The sequence below is a fragment of the Malaya genurostris genome, chromosome 3 (assembly GCF_030247185.1).
Source record: "Malaya genurostris strain Urasoe2022 chromosome 3, Malgen_1.1, whole genome shotgun sequence".
Lineage (NCBI taxonomy): Eukaryota > Metazoa > Arthropoda > Insecta > Diptera > Culicidae > Malaya > Malaya genurostris.
Window position 1 is genome coordinate 260,705,027 of NC_080572.1, and position 19,382 is coordinate 260,724,408.

Consider the following 19,382-nt stretch of genomic DNA (forward strand, 5'->3'; position numbering starts at 1 on the left):
AAACAAGTTTTTTTTCAAATGTAAAAATGTTTTCACTGTTTATATATTTAATATATTCATCAATAATGATATATAATAAGTAATAATAAATCAATAATCATAATAATAGTTGATAATTAATAATCAGCATAACTAATCGTACTCGATAATCATAATAATAAATTTATTATACAGATAAAAGAAACTCATTGTTCTTCGCATCATTATTTGCAGTGTATTTAGCAAAAAATTTTTTTTCTTGTTGCTGGTTGCCTTAGAGCTTCTAGTTCTAGTTGCTTTCAACAGTTGGTTGCTTGGGTTTCGTTATTTTGCTTTGTTTGTTTCACACTGAAAACATCTAGCAACTGGTGTTTCTTGTTTTTCTTCTTTCTTCTAATCGTTCAATTTTCATCCGGCATTCGCAATCTCTTTGTTTGTGTTTTACTAATATTTTCTTTTTTTTTTTTGACTAACAAAGTAATTTCATCGAAATTCACACCCCGATCGCTACCTTTGTTCTACTGTTTTGGTTTTCTGTTTCCACCTTCCCCCAAAATTACAATCGAAACTCATTTGTCACTCAGAGCATCGGAGGAGCAGCTGGGACCTTCCCAACGGATCTCCTCTCCTTCTTTTGCTTTAGGACCTGGGACTGACTGAGCAGCTCGAAAAAGAAAAAACACAACCGATCGAATGTACATATCACACTAACTAAACTGAGTAGATCTAAGCTCAAACAGCTAGTCGCTAGCGCACTAATCCGCTAAACGCATTAACTGGATTGTTTTCATTTGTTTTGTTTTGTTTAGTTTTTTTTTATTTTTGCTTCCTTTTTTCCTAAAACAGAAAAGAAAACAGACACTTTTTGGTTTGAATGTCAAAAACTTCAACAACTTTCATTGGGTAAAACAGTTTTTTTTTTATTCTCACATTTTATTCCTTTGTAATTGTATAGAGTTTTTCTTTTGTTTTCATAGAATTTCTTCGTTTCGCAGCAGTTTTTGAGCCGGGAAAATAATTGCAGCTTGTTTTCACTTGTATTCTTTTTTTTTAAATTTTTTTACTGTGTATTGCTTGTCGAAAGTTTCGTTTCGGTGTGCATTTCGATCCGGATTGCGCTATTTCTGTGTTTTTTTTTCTTCTGTGTTTGAGTGTGATTTGATAGGTCGAACAATGGCTCGGAACGAGGTTCGATTCCCGGTCCGAGCGCTCACCCCGGGGGTTTTGGGGTTTTTGCTTTGATTGACAAGTTCTGCAAGTTGAGATCAGCTATTCTTTGAACGCGTGGCAAACGCTCGGTACGAAATTCGAACATTGCTCGCAGTTTGGGAAATCAGTTGGTTCGCGACAAAACAAAAAAATCAGAGATCAATTCAATTTCCTATCAGTTAAACAAAATTAACCATCACTTATACGAAAGTGCTACACTGTGTGGTGGTTGGGATAGTATTCATTTTTCTTCTTCTTCTTCTTCTTTTTCTTAAACTTAGGAATAGATCTTCAATTGTTTAAACTCCTAACATTTTTGCTTGGTCAGCTCTTCTCATCATTTATTTTCTTTCTTTTTATTTGGTCGGTATCAGTTTATGCAAAGTTTCAATCGTCAGTACCAGTGGCAAACGTAAAAACCTAGCAAATGAAAATCGATGTTTTTTTCGGTTTTAAACTCCGTCCATAGTTTCTTCTGGAATATCTTCTAATTCATTTTAGTTACGGTCCTCAACTCCACATGTTCGTCGGTCTCTCTCTTTTTTTTTCTTTCTCTCTCTCTAATGTTACTTCATTTATAATAGAATCCATAATCATAATATTTACACTGAAATGTACAAAAGTCCCTATCGGTTATGATCAAAAATGTACAGAATATTACAAATTGGTATCTTCAATTTCCTCATAGTTGTTGACTCATGAGCTTAGGATCTGCTATGATAGATAGTCCCGCTGTTACAATGTTTGACAGCTCATCGACTGCCAAAACAAGTTGGCCGTGGTGTGTGTGTGTGTGTGTGTGTGTGTATGTATGTGTGAGTGAGTGTTAATATTATTTTTTCTTTTCCTACTTTCATAAATCGAAAGTGCCGTTGTACAAACTTCGGAAACTCGGTCGCACCAAAACACACAAATATCAAAACAACAATACGCACATTGCGTTAGTGTGTGTGTGTGTGCGCACGTTACTAGCATTTATTTAATAGATTGATTGCAATCACGAAGCGTTCGACAGTTGCATCGCACATTTGTCGGGGACCCCTCATCAACCTTTGAAACCTCGTCCAACTCTACACAGAAAACTAATTCAAAGTATCCAAATCAGAAGCTGTTCCTCCACCGTCCGTCCCTTCAAGAGGCTCGGAGGAAGAAAGGAACTCACTTCTTACTTCTTTTTTTCCGTGTAGTCAACAAAAAAGTAAAACAATAAGACGATGCCAGCCAACTGCGATGGCGGTGACGCAACTGTCAAACGGCGGTGACTGCGCTCGAACCTGTCACCGGATGCAACCGACGTACGGCTGCTTGGCTGCACGCTTGCTATTGTTTACAAACATGGCAAAAAACGGCGATAGCTTAACTTCATTCCGATCGAGTGTTTCTAGTTTTTTTTCGTTTGTTTGTTTGTTTGTTTGTTTTGCTTCACTAGTTACCAGTTTTGAATGTTGGTGTAAATATAGTAATAACGTTTTTAATCCCACTTGTGATTGATTTCCGTTCGTTTGGTTTCTGTTTGTTTTCTACTATGTTCCGTTGGTTGCCTCCGTTGTAGTACCTCTGCGCAAAAATTGGTAGTAACCTTTCTGATCCACGCTTCCATTGCATTTGTGATTTGGGTTTTTAACGTACGATTTGCGTTAAGATTGTAAATATATAAATAGACATTTAGTAATTTGTTTGTTTTATTTTTCTTGCTCAATAAATATTCTCGGGTTTCTTGTCAATTTATGTTACCTTGTCATTAGCGGGTTGAAGAAATCCGTTAATCAATTACTCAATATTAGCTCTACTCGTTTTTGTTTAAGTTGTTGAGTTACAAGTTTGTTTACGTTTGTTTTTTGTTTTTTTTTTGTTAGTTTTTATTTTTGTAATATATTATCATTTAGAAAAAAACGTTTCTCTACACACTTAAAGCAGCTGATTCCATGGATGAATTATTTGTTTTCGTTTGTTAGTATCATAGTGAAGTTCGCGTCCCTACAGAATAAGATTAAGAATTGAATTTGTGTTTGTTCGACTTTGCTTCTCTCGCTAAGTTCGCTAATATTTGATTCTTCATTTGTTTTCTTTTTTCTTCGCTTGGGTATGTGTTTGTGTGACACTCAATGTAGTATCTTGGTTTTGATGCTTTAGTACAAAAGAAACCTCAAATCTTTTCAGGGAAACAAACTTAAACTTTGGGAAAGAAAACGCACTTTTTTCGCTATTACTTGTTTTGGGGTAGTTTTCTTTTTTTCACTAATTACGTTCTTAGTAGGAAAAAAATGCATAGTTTGGCAGTTTGTCAACATGGTTTTGGAACGAAACTAGGTTCCTACAGTTCCCATTGTGGACCGTAGGAGGAAACGACAGGAGAATAGAACGAAATCGAACAGAAGCAAATCATTTACACGATAAATTAAACGTACGGTACTTTAACGTAAATAATATACATATACTTTGTAATAAATGTAAAACAAAGAATAGACTATTTCACAGCCTGTATAGATACCTGAATATTTGTTTTATTTTGTTTATCTGTTTTTCTTCACATAGTTTAGTTAATTGTTATAATTTACACTTATTTCTTCTACTATTTTATTTATTATATTCGTTTGCTTGATTCCGCTATGTTGGTTGCTTTGTGTAGGGTTTGTATGCACTTCCGATGGTGGTTTGATAAACAAAAAACCGATCAACGAGGGTCGACAGATCGAAACGAAATTTCGAACAAAAGAGCTGCTTTGTCGATGGTTTTTTTTCTCGGTGAAAACCGATCCATTAGGGACCTCGGGGTCTTGGATTGAGCTCTAATATTCAAGGTTCAAGCTCGATTAACGAACGTTTTTTTTTGCTAAAAAGTAAATGGAAACTTTTTTTTTTCGTTTGCTTAAGACTGTAGACAAATTGCGGCTTTTGTAGTTCAAAATATGGAACACAAAAAAGGTTCTTTGCTTCCTTATCGATTAAGCAGTGATCGATCAATCGAAATTTGCCATCAAACTCAGAAGCAACACCAATGCGTTACTTTGATTATTTTTACCAGTTTGACAGTCTCGCTGGGCAGCATTGAAAGGGAACACGAATTTCTCGAGAAAGGGGTTTGATCGATTTTTTTCTCGGTGTTCGTTTAGTCGATATCGGAAAGCGAAACAAATTGCCAATAAGACCACACAACCAAACATTCCTGTCGTAGGATTGGTGACAGCAGAGCGCCACGCACGTTACGAGATATGTTGTTTACAAACAAAGAACCAACCACTCTGGGTGTGGGTGTGTGTGTGAGTGTGATGTGTCAAAAGTTTCAGCGAACAGTTGATTGTCAAAACAGAAAAACGTTGCTCGGCTAGTTGTTCGATTAAGCGCTACATGGAAGAGAAAGACGGAAAATTGGTGATGTTGTTACGATGGGTAACGATTATGATTACATACACATATGAGGGGGGGGGGGGGGGCGCTAGTGTAGCTAAATGACAACCGAAAGTTTACGTGATTTGTTTGCTTTTACGTTTTTTCCCCCGTCCTTTGATTTACTTTGTTGGCTATTTCTATTTTTTTTCTTGCAGTTATCAGTCTTAATATTAGTTTGCGATTTATTTATTTATTTTTTCTTCATCACACCAATATATAATTAACCAATGTGTCATTTGTTTGACATTCAATTTGTTCCAACGCTACGCAGCTAAAATTTGTGTGTATGTAAGTCGGTGTGAGTGTGTTTCTCTAGCTGATATAAAGATAAATATGTAATGCTTATTGTACCCGGTCCCGTACACGATTAGGTTGCTTGGGTTCCTACTAACACTAACACAAACATGAGTAAAAAGATGCTCGTTATTATTCCATCCCGTTTGGGTATGCGTGGAATACGTGTAGGTGTGTGTATGTGTTTGTGTGTGTGTGTGTTGTATGAATTGTTTGAGTATGTAAAGCTTTTACTTCTCGTCGTACGCATCAAACCGATTGAATTGAGTTATCAGCTAACTAGGCTACTACATACTGGCTACTGGTAGAGTCAACAAGTCACAATAAAACGAAATCTCCACTGTTCACCACTAGAACAACTTGACAGACAAACAACAGATAGCATTTGGGTCTGGATAACCGAAGGAAGACACTGCCTACTACGATATTTGATGCAGCCTGTCAGATGTTAGTACGAGTGGTGATGAATGCTCACTTTCGCAACCCTCCCGAATGCGGTGAGGAAAAAAAACACAGTCAAAACAGTGTAGCAAAATGGTTGGTCAATTGTCAACTACCAAAATGACTTCCGTTTGGTTTTTATGTTAGTAGTTGTATTATTGATGTGTTGTTGCTGTTTTTAGATGTGTGGATAGTCAACGGGATAATTCCCCCATGAAGGAACCTTGGCCGTTTGTTGTTGTTGTTGCTTTTTGTTCTATTTTGTTTAAACTCTCTCTCTCTCTCTCTTTCTCTTTCTGTCCGCCGGATTTTTTTTCTAATTGCGTGCAAATCAGTTCGAATTTTGTTAAAGAGGAAGGTCAACGTACAAGCATTCGATTACTATGTTTTACTCGGTTCGCTATTTGGTTTGTTGTATTTTGCCTTGATTGGTTGGTTGGTGTGTGAGTGTGTGTGTTGCCAAACGATTTTCATTATTTTTGTTTGTTAGTATCAGTGTATGGTCATTAGGTTTGCTTTCGTTTTGAAGAATTGTAGTAAAATAAACCATTTCGATTCTTGTATAATAAATTGCTTAACAATATTATTTTTATGTAGTAATTGTTTTTGAATTTTCGTTCATTTCCTGAGATTTGTGTGTTTCATTTGTCAAAAAAGGTAAAAAAATAAACACACATCGAAAAAATAAGTTTCATCTCACTAAAAAAGATACTAAATTAGTTCTTGCTTTACTACTTTCTTCGGATACAAAAATAACCATCACTTTCAAAAAGTTTCTCTTCGTGTTTTCATGTTAAAACCCCTATTTTACGTTTACCAACTGCTTCAACTGTTTGACTTAAATAATTTGATGAAAAGCTATTTAATTGCTATGGACGCTGCTTTGTTCTCCAGCGGTAATCGGTTCACTTACCTTAATTGATGCTGTTTTAATTAGATACAACTAGCAACTAGTCACTTTGCTCACTAGTTTCAACAGCAGTGAGCATGTATGATTCTATTGTATGTCGTTATGCGATTACTTTACGATTTATCGTAGTTCTTTACTTTTCGGTTTTTGTGTTTGATTAACTCCTTAATGAAAAAGCAAACAAAAACGAATATTTCCCTGATATTGTTTGTTGACAAAAACCAAGTTATCGTTTCAGTGTTATTTCTTGTTTATATGAGAGATCTTCTGCAAATCACAATGGTTTGATTCGTTTTAATCTTTTTTTTTTGTTTGTTTGTTTTTGTTTACAGAGACAATGCTGTTTCGGGCAAAACGCTTTTTTGCCCAACTTCAAAGACCAGTGAGTGTGTGTGTGTGTTTGTGTTGAGTGAGAGAGAGTTCTCCTGTTGCTCTTGTGGTATAAGAAAAATTGGACTCATCTACTCAACTTTTCCGTGATAAGTGATAATAGGTCAAATAGCACTACTACACAATTATGATAACCACAATAATGTATGTATAATAGTAATTTACTCCTAGCCAATATCGTAATTCCGTTTCGTGTGGGGTCGAGCACTGACACAAAAAAATTGCCCCCTGCCTGTTGCTTTATTGCGCTAGATAAAGAAAATCTCATCCGTTCATCCCTCTCTAAACCTTCCCCTTCCCCCTCCGTCTCACTTATCATCAACATTGCAGCTCCTCCTACTTCTTACCGCCTACGATTAAAAAGTACTAATAACTTTACAACTACAAGTGCTGCTCCTGTACGGAGCTCACAGTTCTTCCAGTGTGTATGCATGTGTTCATGTGGGTGTCTGGGGGTGTGTGTGTGTTGATGTTTGTGTGTATGTGTGTTTTATATATATTCAATTTTGCAAAACCTCCGACTTGTTCGGATTTTGTTTACCATTACTTAAATCACATTCAGCTTATTCTCTTATTTGTTATATCTACAGTTTTTTGTTTTGTTTTACGTTACTCCTTCCGATTCTTATCTTATTTTTTTTTCTACCGGAAAACAATACCAACGAAAAAAATGCGCAACAGAGAAAAAATAAGCCAAACAATAGTAGGCGGGAGCGGCGACGGTGACGGTTACTCATTTTTGCAAAGACGGTTGTTATGTTTTTTATTAATAGAGTTCGAAGAGCGTAAGTGGATACAAACACAAGTCGAATAACGACATGATGCAAAATATTTTTACAAAGAAGGACAACAACAAACGACTAAAAATAAAATATCAAACCACTGCCAAAAATCGAAGAACAAAAACGGGAACCCAATTAGGTTTTATGAAGTTCCGAAGACTGAGTTTCGATTGACCAGCGGAATTGAATTTATCTTCTGTTGTAGACCGACTGAGGCCGATCGTATCCGCAGTCCGGGTTAAATATTATAATGAATTAGAGCGATCGGAACGAGTGAACGGAACGTTCTGGAACCGGGAAAAAACATGCGAGAAACAGAAATACAAGCCTGAATCGGAAACCCCAGTCCAAACCGGAGAAGTCAATCAATTTATGCATATGTATAGTTTCTTTTCTTTTCCCCTTTCTTTCGAACTCCGGTCGGTTGGCCACGTTGGATTCTGTCCTAACGATAGTGGACTTCTGTTATTGCGCCCACCGCCCCTCCCAGGCCACTCATCGGTCACAGGGCGGTGTACCCCGTTGGCTATATATAGGGTATATGCTAATTTTAGGACAATTGGAAGATTGGAAGTTTGCAAACCATCCGATTGATCATTGGAATTTTGGGGTTGGGGTAAATTTTGAGTTAAAAATGAATGTTTTTAAATCGAAATGTGTGTGTTCACAGCATTCGTTGCGGTATCAAATTCAATTCGTTATCGAAGTAGGCTTGGAACATCGTGACCAAAATTATGACGTTTTTACTTGATGCCAAACCTAACCCAGTTTCCACCCTATCTGCTGTCAAACCGTTTGTTTGAAGCCAGTTTCGAGCCCAGTTTCAACGTTGTTGAACCGAAAATCGAGTCAGTTTCGAACCTGGTTTTTTTATTTGGCACCCACTGAAGGTTTTTTCAAAATTTGCTACTGCACTTATTTATATTACCATAAGTGTGAATTTAAGAAAATATGTCAAAAAATTTCATTCAAACTTCTCAGCTACGGACAGCGGTAGCTGAATTTAACGATCGGAAATTGAAAATGTAGTGCAGTCAAATCAACAAGATAAGGTTTTGGTTGTACTGTAACAAATATTTTAGAACACGATTTGACGAGTTCGGCGTAAACATTTAAAAAAAAGTCTAAGAACTGTTTAATCTCTCTTTCGATCATTTCTGCGTTATTGCACAAATGTTCCTTACCCAACTAGTACTAATAGCAAACAGAAAACTTTGGGTTTCATTGAAAACAAATATTTGGAAAGTGAACTAATGAGTTATTAAAGGTCTGAGGACAGAGGGTCACGTGTTGAGTTTTAAATCGACCACGTGGCTCGCTCAATTCCCTTTGCGCATCGTATTTCTCTTGTACTCTCTCGTATATGAGCAAACTGTATACAATTTATTTATTTTGATGAGAAGTTTTATTACATTAATCTATCGAATGGGTTGGACATTACATGGATTCCAATGAACAATGAAAAAATATTTAACTTTCACAAAGATTGAATGGCTGTGTGTTTGGCAGCCTTGTCGAGCCAATTTTATTTCTCTCTTCTTTTTCAGAATGCTATCAGGAAACCAAAGCGAAAAAAATGGTGGATGCATTGAAACTGACTTTTTTTCACAGAAAAATACAAGACTTTATTTTTATCGCGATAACATATTTATGTTTTTGTGTACTAATCGCATCTAAACTAAATTATCTAGACTTTGTCACGGTTGATTTCTGATACAAGCCTTCAAAGCCGAGATATTCGATGAACAAGTAGAGGTCTGAATTTCCGAGCGTTCCAATTTTCAGCAGTTCTTCAGTCAGAAAAAATACAACACGACCGCTAAACTCAATGAATAATTCTGAAAATTTCACAGAATATTCTCAACTAAATTTTGAAGACATTGTCAGGTGGGCTTTTCTATATTCAACATCGTTTCCAAGAAAATTTAATTTGAAACGGAAAAATAGCAAAAAACCTACCATTTTACGGTACTGTCCTCAGCTCTTAAAGATCTACAGCAATTCTCAAAATATGGCTAAATAAATCTTCAAGGAATACACATCAATTTATCAAGAAGAATATACCAAATAAACTGATATTTCTCTGTTGAATGTCCGTTCAATGACAGCGAAGAAGATTGTTTTTGCATTTTGCAATAATGACTCATATGTTGCGCATTTGATACGTGATTAGACTCCTGCCGGATAGGACAGTTATTGGGACGATTCAATTGCACCAACCTGCCTGCAAATTTAACCAATATCAATAATCGAGTAAAATTTTCAAACTAATCGATTAAATTTAATTTTAATCAATTATCAGGATTATTAATCGGTTACTTTATTTATTATTATTATTATAGGATTTTTCGAGTTATTCGATTAGTTTGATTATCGAATATGAGTTTCATACTAATCTATTTAATATTATTCGATTATCTGGGTTATTAATCCACTACTCGAACAATCGAACGACATTCCGACATCCTTATTAGTGTGCGAAAAAAAGCTTCTGTTACAATTTTTAGCGCTACACGCTTATAAAAAGTTACTCAGAGTTTGAGTTTGAGTAACTCATTTTCAAATGATACATGGAAACGTCAAGAATTGAATAGTTACCATCAATGATAATGAGTAACTCTTACTCTAAATTTTAGTTTAACATAGGAACTCGTTTTTAGGTTACAATTCGAGAGATCAGACTAATCAGACTAACAAGAGTCATTATTTTTCAATTGGGATCGCGTATTTTTGATAAAATGTGCTCTTGGTTGTGCAACCGACGCAAATATTGTGTCCAGGAGTACTCCGTATTGTGCTTCAGGATGGAAACGAATATGCTCCAGTGTGCCATTTATGAGGAGTTAGTGTCAGATTAGTGTCTGAGCAAATAAATAAACAGAGTAAGATTATTTCAAGGAATGAGTGTCAATTACTTAATATTTAAATACAATATACTCAGAAAAGGAGCAAATTTTACGTAAATTTGATATATGTGAAATAAAATTTCACTCAAAATATGATATTTACTCAATTTCTGACATATGCACATATAAAGCATTATTCAGTAACTGAATTGATTTTACCCAAGCATCGATTCCAGTGGAAGAACTCAAATTTGAGTTACTAAGAGGTTACTCTAAATTAGAGTTGTTCCACTTTTTCTGTAGATGAGTGGGAACTTATTCTTTTTGGAGAAACTATTTTTTAGTATGTAGAGCCTTAGATTTCACAACATTCTTTCATCTACACAGAAACAGAAATATGAATGTTACAGGTGACAGAACTCTACAAACGATACAATTCCCAACTAGGGTAACAGAGGTATTTTGGTCCACTTTAGGATTGATTTTATTTTTGCCCACTTTATAAAAATATCCACCAAATATTGTAATATCTTTAAAAAACCCCTTCCGCAATAGGTAATTTAATGTGATAAGCTTCAAATTGATGCAAAATGAGTTACTTAACATCGATAAAATCCGATGAAATCGATAAAGTTTGTTAGGTGGGCCAAAATATATGAAGTGGCCAAAATACCTCTGTTACCCTACTTAATTTTTCAAATGATGTAATATTCCACTCGCACAAAATTTTACACGCTCCGAGTGTAATTTGTACTCGGCTACCAAGTTCCGCTGTATGAATTTATAGGTATCAATTATTCAATAAACAGATATGAGCACTGTGGTTCAGTCGAGTAACCGATGTGTTTGTGATCTAATGTTTCTCGGTTCAAGTCTCGCTGCTGCTATCGATCCTTTGTTTTTTATTTCATTCGAATTCATGTAATTCGAAGCCATGTAATTTTCTAATCACTAAATTTTACATGTTCTTGAATATAGATTTGTGTGAATTACGACGCTGCATTTATGTGCATCTTATAAGATTTAAAATCACATTATTTTTTCGAACTGTGTACTTCATATTTTGATAAACAGTTAGTTTAAGCACAGGGAATAGATATTCGGAACATAAATCATAGAATTGTGCGTAAACTTTTAATTTGTTACACGTTGAAAACAAGAACCTCACTACTGTCACCTATTCGACTGTTCGGTTCCATATTGCAAAACGTTCTATTTCGGTCCAAAACAACATTTTCCTACAGAAATTTTTCAACTACAACATCGCTTATGATCGTCAGACGTGAAGAACTTATAGCGTTTGAAATCAATCGAAATCAAAACAATATAAAATAATAGCAAAACAGAAGTGGAATGTGACACTCAACTTAGTGTATTTTAGGTGGATTTAGCCATCCAATCATTTTGCACCGATTTGCATCAGCCGTGTCAAATGTCAAGCGCATTTGACAGACACTATGCAAATGTCAAACTTAGTCCAAACGCAATTTTTGCGCACGATTTGTTCGATGGGCGAAATTACAGGAAAGCTGTAATCCAAGCTCGCGCAATTCGTTTTTGGATCACCGTTGCGCACGATTTTTCGGGCATGAAATACCATCCCGTAGAAAAATAAACCATTGACAAGATTTCTTTCGTTTCCAACGATTTAATATATTGTTAAGGAGTGTATCGAAAATAAGCTATCCACATACATTTATGTTGTACGCATGTATTTGTGATGATTTTTTATGCTCAGATCACAGCATGCTGTGCGTTTGGCTGTCAGCTTTCGTTTGTTTACTTGTTTGTGCGGTTTAAATTCTGCGTTTTCAAAATGTCGCGTATTGAAAAGGAAGTGAATATTAAGGTTCTGGACACATGGCTAAATGAGAAGGGTATCACTATGGGAAAATTGACGAAGCGATTTGGAATTCATCATGCCAGTTTTAAAAACCATCATTAATAAGTTTGGGGAACACTATTCTTTGCATGGGCTACCAGAAAGAGGCAGAAAACCCGGTTCCTCCAACCCGAAACTGGACCAGAAAGTGGTATCTCTAATCATGAAGAACAAATCAATGTCAATACGTGATTTGACCAAAAAAAGTAGAAACTAGTGTCGGAATGCTCCAGCGTATCAAGAGGTGAAATCACCTGAAGACCTACAAGAAGCAGAAAATCTCGAAACAAAGTGTAAAACAGAAGAAGCGAGCAGCAACAAGGGCCCGGAAATAGTATTCGCGTCTTTTGCTGTGTCCGGATGCATGCGTTTTGATGGACGATGAGACTTATGTATAGGAGGACTCAAAAACCCTTCCAGGTCCACAATACTTTACTGTCGTCGTTGGAAAGGATGTGAGCGATGCGAACAGGTCGATTCAAGTGGAGAAATTCGGTCAAAAGGTACTGGTATGGCAAGCAATATGTTCCTGTGGTTTGAAGTCAAGCATTTTTTACACTACCGGAACTATAAATGCAGAAATCTATCGATCTGAGTGTCTCCAGAAAAGATTGCTACCTTTATATAAGATGCATAGTACACCTCCACTGTTTTGGTCGGATTTAGCGTCGGCTCACTATGCCAAAACCACTCAATTGGCTTGCGGAAAAGAGTATATATGTCGTTGAGGAAAATCTCAATCCACCAAATTGCCTTCAGCTTTGACCCATCGAACGTTACTGGGCAATCGTGAAGACGGTCTCCAAGAAGACTGGTAAGGCAGCTGGGAACATGCAGGGGATAAAAAAATTGGGCTCAAGCGTCCAAAAAATGCGATGCAATACTTGTCCGGAACTTGATGAAGAGCTTTCGATCAAAAGTTCGAAAATTCGTGAAGGAATAACTTAAATTTCATCCGGTTTTCATTATGCTCAAGTATAACCTCGTACAATAAAGGATCAATTTTTAGTTTGAGTAAAATATCATTTTTATCATAATTTGAAAAAAATTGTAGATAGCTTATTTTCGATACACTCCTTACTTCGATTCTTCAATTGAATTTATTGTACACGTGGTGTTTCAAACAATATGCAAACTGTACATTTAATTGTTTTCCAACAAAACATGTATAAGAAAATTTTATGATTTGAATTGTTACGATACTTAACAATCTATACATTCTATTGTAAAAAGCATGTGCACAATTAATTGAATAGTATATAAGAATACATTAAAATATTTTTCAATGGTTGCAATATATTTGTGGAAGGTTTTGTAACAGCAAATCGTATTGTTTTTCTACAATATTTTTTATTCGGAATTCTAAGCAAGATCGAATGCAAGAGTCAATGAGCGATTTCAGCGCCTCTATAGGCGAATTGCTATTTGGTGATCACACCGAGAATTGAGTATACTTTTTTTTGAGAAGAAATCGCTCAATGTCGAGCTCTTCTATGAGCTACCAAAAATTAGACAGGGAAAAAATTTTGCTATTACCCAAATTTTAAGTAAATATCCGATTACTCTTTCGGAGTTCGCAGGTGGTTAGTAACTGAATCGTTCATTTGATTTTGAGTAGGTTTCGACCCAAAATTAAATAGTGGCTAGTAAGAGTGCACTTAGCCAAACAACTGCTAAAATTTTGTACCAGCGCCAGAGATTCCAGATCTGCAGATTTCGTACATAGTGCTGCAGACATTTTTTGTTGTGTAGACTTTTACAGACTTTTGAAAATCATGTTTTTCGCAGACTTTCGTCAAAATTTGCAGACTTTTGAAATTGTCGGCGACTTTGTTTTTTTTTGCTCACCAAGGCAGTTTCGCGTTCCATACTTTATAGAGTAATTGATGGCAGCAAGACAAACTTGCTGACTGCAGATTGTTTTTCGAATATACAGACATTTGCAACTCTGTCTGAAGATATTTGAAATTTTTACTTCTGACCAGCGCTGCCAACTATACCGATTTATCGATATTTAAATCGATTTTCGTACTCGATACAGGAATGCTCTCTTAAAATACCGAGAATCCTATTTTCATACAGATTAATACCGATTTCCGGTTAGTTCTAACCTGTTTTAGTGATGGGCAATACGGCACATTTCAATGAGCGGCTCTGAACCGAACGCTCTTTCGTAAGAGCCGGTTTAATTGAACGGTTCATTGGCTATTTCTTTCTGTTCCTATGTATTTTTGGCAGCTTCATCAGGAAACATCATCGTTTAACCAACAACGCAATCAAATTTGGGCGTACACAGGCACAAAGATTTTCCAAGTTGAAACGAAGATTTTAAAATGGTAACTCTGCTTGAGAGCCGCGGTTCAATTTTGAAGAGCCGTGGTTCGTTCGCTCATTGCTACGAGTCGGTTCAAATGAACGGCTCGTGAGCGCTCGCCCATCACTAACCTGTTTTCGGAAGGTTCTAACACACCAATATATCTGTTCATGGGGACCTAAAATTGTTATCAGTAACTAGAAAGATTTCTCGGCATTGTCAGTGTGTAAAACTAAAACCGATTATTGAATTGGCATTCCATTAAAAAACTCTCTCGCCGTCAAACAACGACCCAAATGCTCGCGATACGTACGACGCTGCCAAACAAATGAAAATATTCGCCATCTTTTCAACTGTCACCACGAACTCTGTTTCCCCGGAGTCGACCTTCGACTTATAACCCCCATCATACCCCAACGGGCGGCAATAAGAGCGTACAGAAGAAAAAGAAGAGAAAAAAAACTACAACAAATGCTCGGCTTGCTGCGACCCTTTAGAATCAGAGTTCACCAATGTGGACAACCGCCTTCTCGACTGAAACCATAAACAAAATCAAGAAGAGTGCTTGGATTTCTCGGATGAAGAACATCGCAAGCCCTCCGCAAGCAAGTGGAGAAGAAAGTCCTCGAGTTCTTGCCCGTTGGATTCTGTTTTGCCTGCAGGCTCTCTCTTTCTTTCTCTCTCTGGACTGGACTTGAGCACCGACCAACCAGCCGAGATCAACAGCGAAGTACTATTGTAATAACAATAATAGTAATCACTACAATAACTCAGTGTATGGATGCCTAGCAGAATTCTGCCACTTTTTGCCCGGCTCGAATGGCCCACCACCAGAAGGCAGCAGGAAAAACGCCAATGAATACACGGAAGAACGCAACAACAAAAAAAAGGCAGAGAAATGGTTTAAACCGTATAATAAGATTATGATTAATGATTTATGCAGCGAAACATAAATCAAGCATTTCCCCCGCGCCAACCCCGGATATCGAGCGCTGGCCACGCTTTTTCTTCCCGCGGAGTGCCGGGCGAATGGAAAACCAGCAACAGAATCATTCAATAAAGATGATGATTCTTTCGTTTCATCATTTAATCGGAGCCGCGGCTGACTGACGACGACTGATGGGGGTTTTTTTGCTCTGTTTCGCTGTTTTCGTGTTCTGTCATTTTTGCTCTCCAGCTTTTCCAGATCATTGATCCCGTTTTATTGTCATAATAGCAGATGCGTTTTTTTTTGTTTTTTTTCTGCGATCTGTTTTGCTTTTGGGGTTCCGAGGATTTTTTTCCCTTCCACTACGGAAAAGATGACACACCGGGCCGAAGGAATTGTTTTTAATCAACTTTGTTGGTGGTGATTGGATTTTTTTTTCGGTTCTGCTTTGGCTCCTGTTGTTTGTTTTGCTTCGGTTGAAATTTCCATTCTAATTGTTTTACCGATATTGGCTACCGGGGGCCCTGGCTGTCGAAAGCAGACATGTTTTTGGGTTCAGATTCGGTAGCAGTCCCCAAAACCCAGAACTGACGGGGATAACTGCAATCTAAAAGTTGTAGAATCGTTCGATCTCTGGGATTCAGAAATGGAAGAAATTTAAAATTTAAAATTTTATTCTAAACGTTACACATTTCTATTGGCGAAATAGCATTTATTATAACCATTTTTGTCAATAGATCAAGTAACCTGCACTTGTGGTCAGCTAGTTTTTACCGTTTCTTAGCATGTGACAAAATGCAGACATGCCTACTGGATCAAAAAAGGCTACGTTTGCTTGTTATGGAGACGCGCGAGAAATATAAACATTACCAGTTGCTACGTGGACGTGATTGTTTTTCATTTTATAGCGGGAATCGAATTGTCAAAGCGCCTTATCATCATTTCTATGACAATTTTAAAACTGCACATCACACCCGTCTCAAAACAGAAAATGTTATCATAATTCTATGAAACCCGACAGCAACCCAATTTCCTCAGGAGAAAAACTTTTCACAACCAATCTTTGCATGGGGAAGGAAGGCTACATTTCATTCGAGCGGAAGCGTACCAACTCGGGCTGTCAGGGACCTGTCGGCCAGCAGCGTAATGACTTAATGGAAAATACCGCAAAACATTTCCCATCAGCTCATATTGCCGCGTCGCCGTCACCCGCACCAGTAGTGCAACCGTGAGCCGATGTAAAACTTTTCTGCTCACAGAATGGCGGCCGAACAAGAACCAATCTTATTGCAGTCATCAATTAAAAGCTGGAAAGTGGTGACTTACAAAACTTTTCCGAGTGCTCAATCTTTTTACCCACCATCAGTTTGCACCGAATTCTCCAGCGGGAATACCGCCTTGAACGCCTGCGGCGGGTACAGGGAATATTTCCAATTTCCGTTCCCAGTTTTTTTTTGTTTGGTTCGCTCTCTCGTTCTCTCGTTCATTTCATCAAAACTTTTACTGACTGACCCTCTCCGTCCGCCGCTCTACTGTTATTTTTTCCCATCAACCGAGGTCCGATTCTGGCCGCCGTTTTCCCTACTAATTATTGACAACCTTTTTTTTTGCTCTGTGCACGCTCAATTTTTACTCGGGTGATCCGTTCACCCGTTCCTCTGCCGTCCCTAATTTCTCAATTAATTAAAAACCGCATCTGTATTTTTGCTGCTGCTAGCCTTATTCTGTTCAGCGCCAAAAAAAAAAACTAACTTTCTACCTTAAAAAACTTTTTCCCCTTCTCGTTTGTTTTTTTTTATTATTTCGCTCATCACAACACTTTTTAATTTGTTTTTCATTTCACTGCTCTCGCCTACACTTTTTTACACTTCGTTTCAAATATACAAACATCCCCGTCCCTAACATGCTCTCTCTCTTTCTCTCTCTCTCTCTCTCTCTCTCTCTCGCTCGCGCACAATAAAGCACTTAATTTTTGGTTTTTTTATCGATGTTCAAAACAGTAGATGATCTTCCTCCGCCTCCTCCCCGCGGCCAAGTGCCCGCTTAGTTCAAATCGTACGACGTGTCGATACCGAGCAGCACCGAAACATCCGCCGTCGAACAGGGAAACTCCAGATGCGAACCGCTGGACGACGAAGCCGTCTCGATGCCGTCGAACGTGATGTCGTTCAGATCACTCGGAACCATATCGTTGAAGTCCATCTGCTCCAGGCTGGTGCTTTGACTGCTGATGTGAGGCTGCTGGCTGAGGGCAATCGCGGGACTGCAGGCCCCCAGCGACATTCCGGTAACGATCGAGGTCGTGGTGGTGCTGTTGATGCTGGAGTTCGCACAGCTGCTCGCTATCAGAGCGTTGGTGGTCGTTGGCGAAGGTTGGCAGTTGGACGAAATGCTGTTGAGCGTTGGGTTGGGCCGATTGTTGGCCAGCTGGGTGCTAAACGTATTGAGCCCATTCAGTTGGTTCGGGTTGATGTGCTGGGATAGGAGCAGGGCGTGCGACTGACAACTACTGGACAACTCACTGAAGCTCGCTAGCGTATTTCCGGAGGTGTTATCGTTGGCAGTGCTGTTCACGGTAAACAACCCGTTGTAGGTGACCATGTCGTTGATGTAGTTCAAGCTAACCGGACTCGGGCTATGCTCATGGCCATGGCTAACCTGATCCCGATGGTCGTGCAGCATCTTCAACATCCGGTGGCTATTGGCATTGGTTAGACACGGATCATTGAACCGATCATCCTCTTCGAAGTACAACTCACGCTTGATATCCACCCCGTTGCTGTTACCTCCGGATCCACCACCACCACCTCCACCACCACCATCACCACCGCTGCCACCGTTCTGATCCAGACTATGCAGTGTTCCGTTCGCAAACAGGTAACTCTTCGAGTCGTCATTGTTGTTCAGAATGAAGTCCTTGTTATCTTCATCGGTATCGAACAGTGTCTGTTGGACAAACCCACGACTACACTCATCCGTCGGGAACACATCCAGATTGGTCGAGAACAGATTGTTATCCGACTCAAACACCGAGTTGGCAAACGGTGGTTCCGGTGAGATCATCGAATTATCATCATACAGGGCAGCCCCTTCCGGAGAATTCGGTGACTCTCCGCCAACACCCAGCATCGTCTGTGGGTAGTACAGTTCATCGAAGTTTCCATTGTTATCCCGCAGTTCCTCTTGGATCACGGCCTTCTTTGATTTCAGATTGATACCGTTACTGCTGCTGTTGTTGTTGCTGTCATTTTTACTGACCTTTCCACTGCGCCGACTGGACTTGGACTTGCCGGTTGCCGAGGAAACGGACGAACAGCTGTCCCGTGAAGAAGTGGACGAAGCAGGCGAGGACGAAGCCGACGACGACGACGACGACGACGACGAAGACGACGCGGAATTACTCTTACCGCCTGCTCCGGTTCCCGTTCCCTTCACTTGCTTCTTTTTTGGACGGTACTTGTAGTTGGGATACTCCTGAGTGTGCAGCTTCCGTAGCCGTTCCGCTTCGTCGATGAACGGCTGACGTTCGGTATCGCTGAGTGCCTTCCAGCGGGCTCCCAGATTCTTGGAGATGACCGCATTGTGCATATCGGGCGTCACCTCGCAGATCTTGCGCCGCTCGATCTGACTCCACACCATGAACGGGTTCATCGGACGTTTGATGTGGCCCGGGCTGTGCTTTTTCGTCTGTGGAAAAAAACAACAAAAAACTCGAATTAATACGGTCGTTCTTTAACCACAGTTGCCGGTGGCCTCGCAGGGACAGGGACGGAAAAGAAGAAAAAATGATACGTGAGTGAGTGAGTGAACTGTATACAATTCAACCGCAACCATGCATGCATATTGGAATTATTTCAAATGTCCGGGGGGTCCCGGGGAAGTTTCGAAGCGCAAAAAAAAAACTGAAATAGACGGAAAAAAATCAACGGAGTGAACGCAACTCCCAAACCAGCGAGACAGGCTTTCACGCTTTGAAGGCTTCGCATTTCGCTTTCCGATGCAGATGTGCACACCCAG

The 19,382-nt window shown here is 38.7% G+C and overlaps 1 protein-coding gene across 1 annotated transcript in view; it reads right to left on the reverse strand.

Moving 5' to 3' along the window:
• Positions 1-418: 418 nt before the first annotated feature.
• The window catches only part of LOC131433651 (putative uncharacterized protein DDB_G0277255), a 361,411-nt gene continuing 342,447 nt past the window's right edge, over positions 419-19,382 (reverse strand). The window contains exon 2 of the mRNA XM_058600139.1: positions 419-19,052. Coding sequence (XP_058456122.1) covers positions 17,409-19,052 — 1,644 coding nt within the window. The 3' untranslated portion in view covers positions 419-17,408. The remainder of the gene's footprint in view (positions 19,053-19,382) is intronic.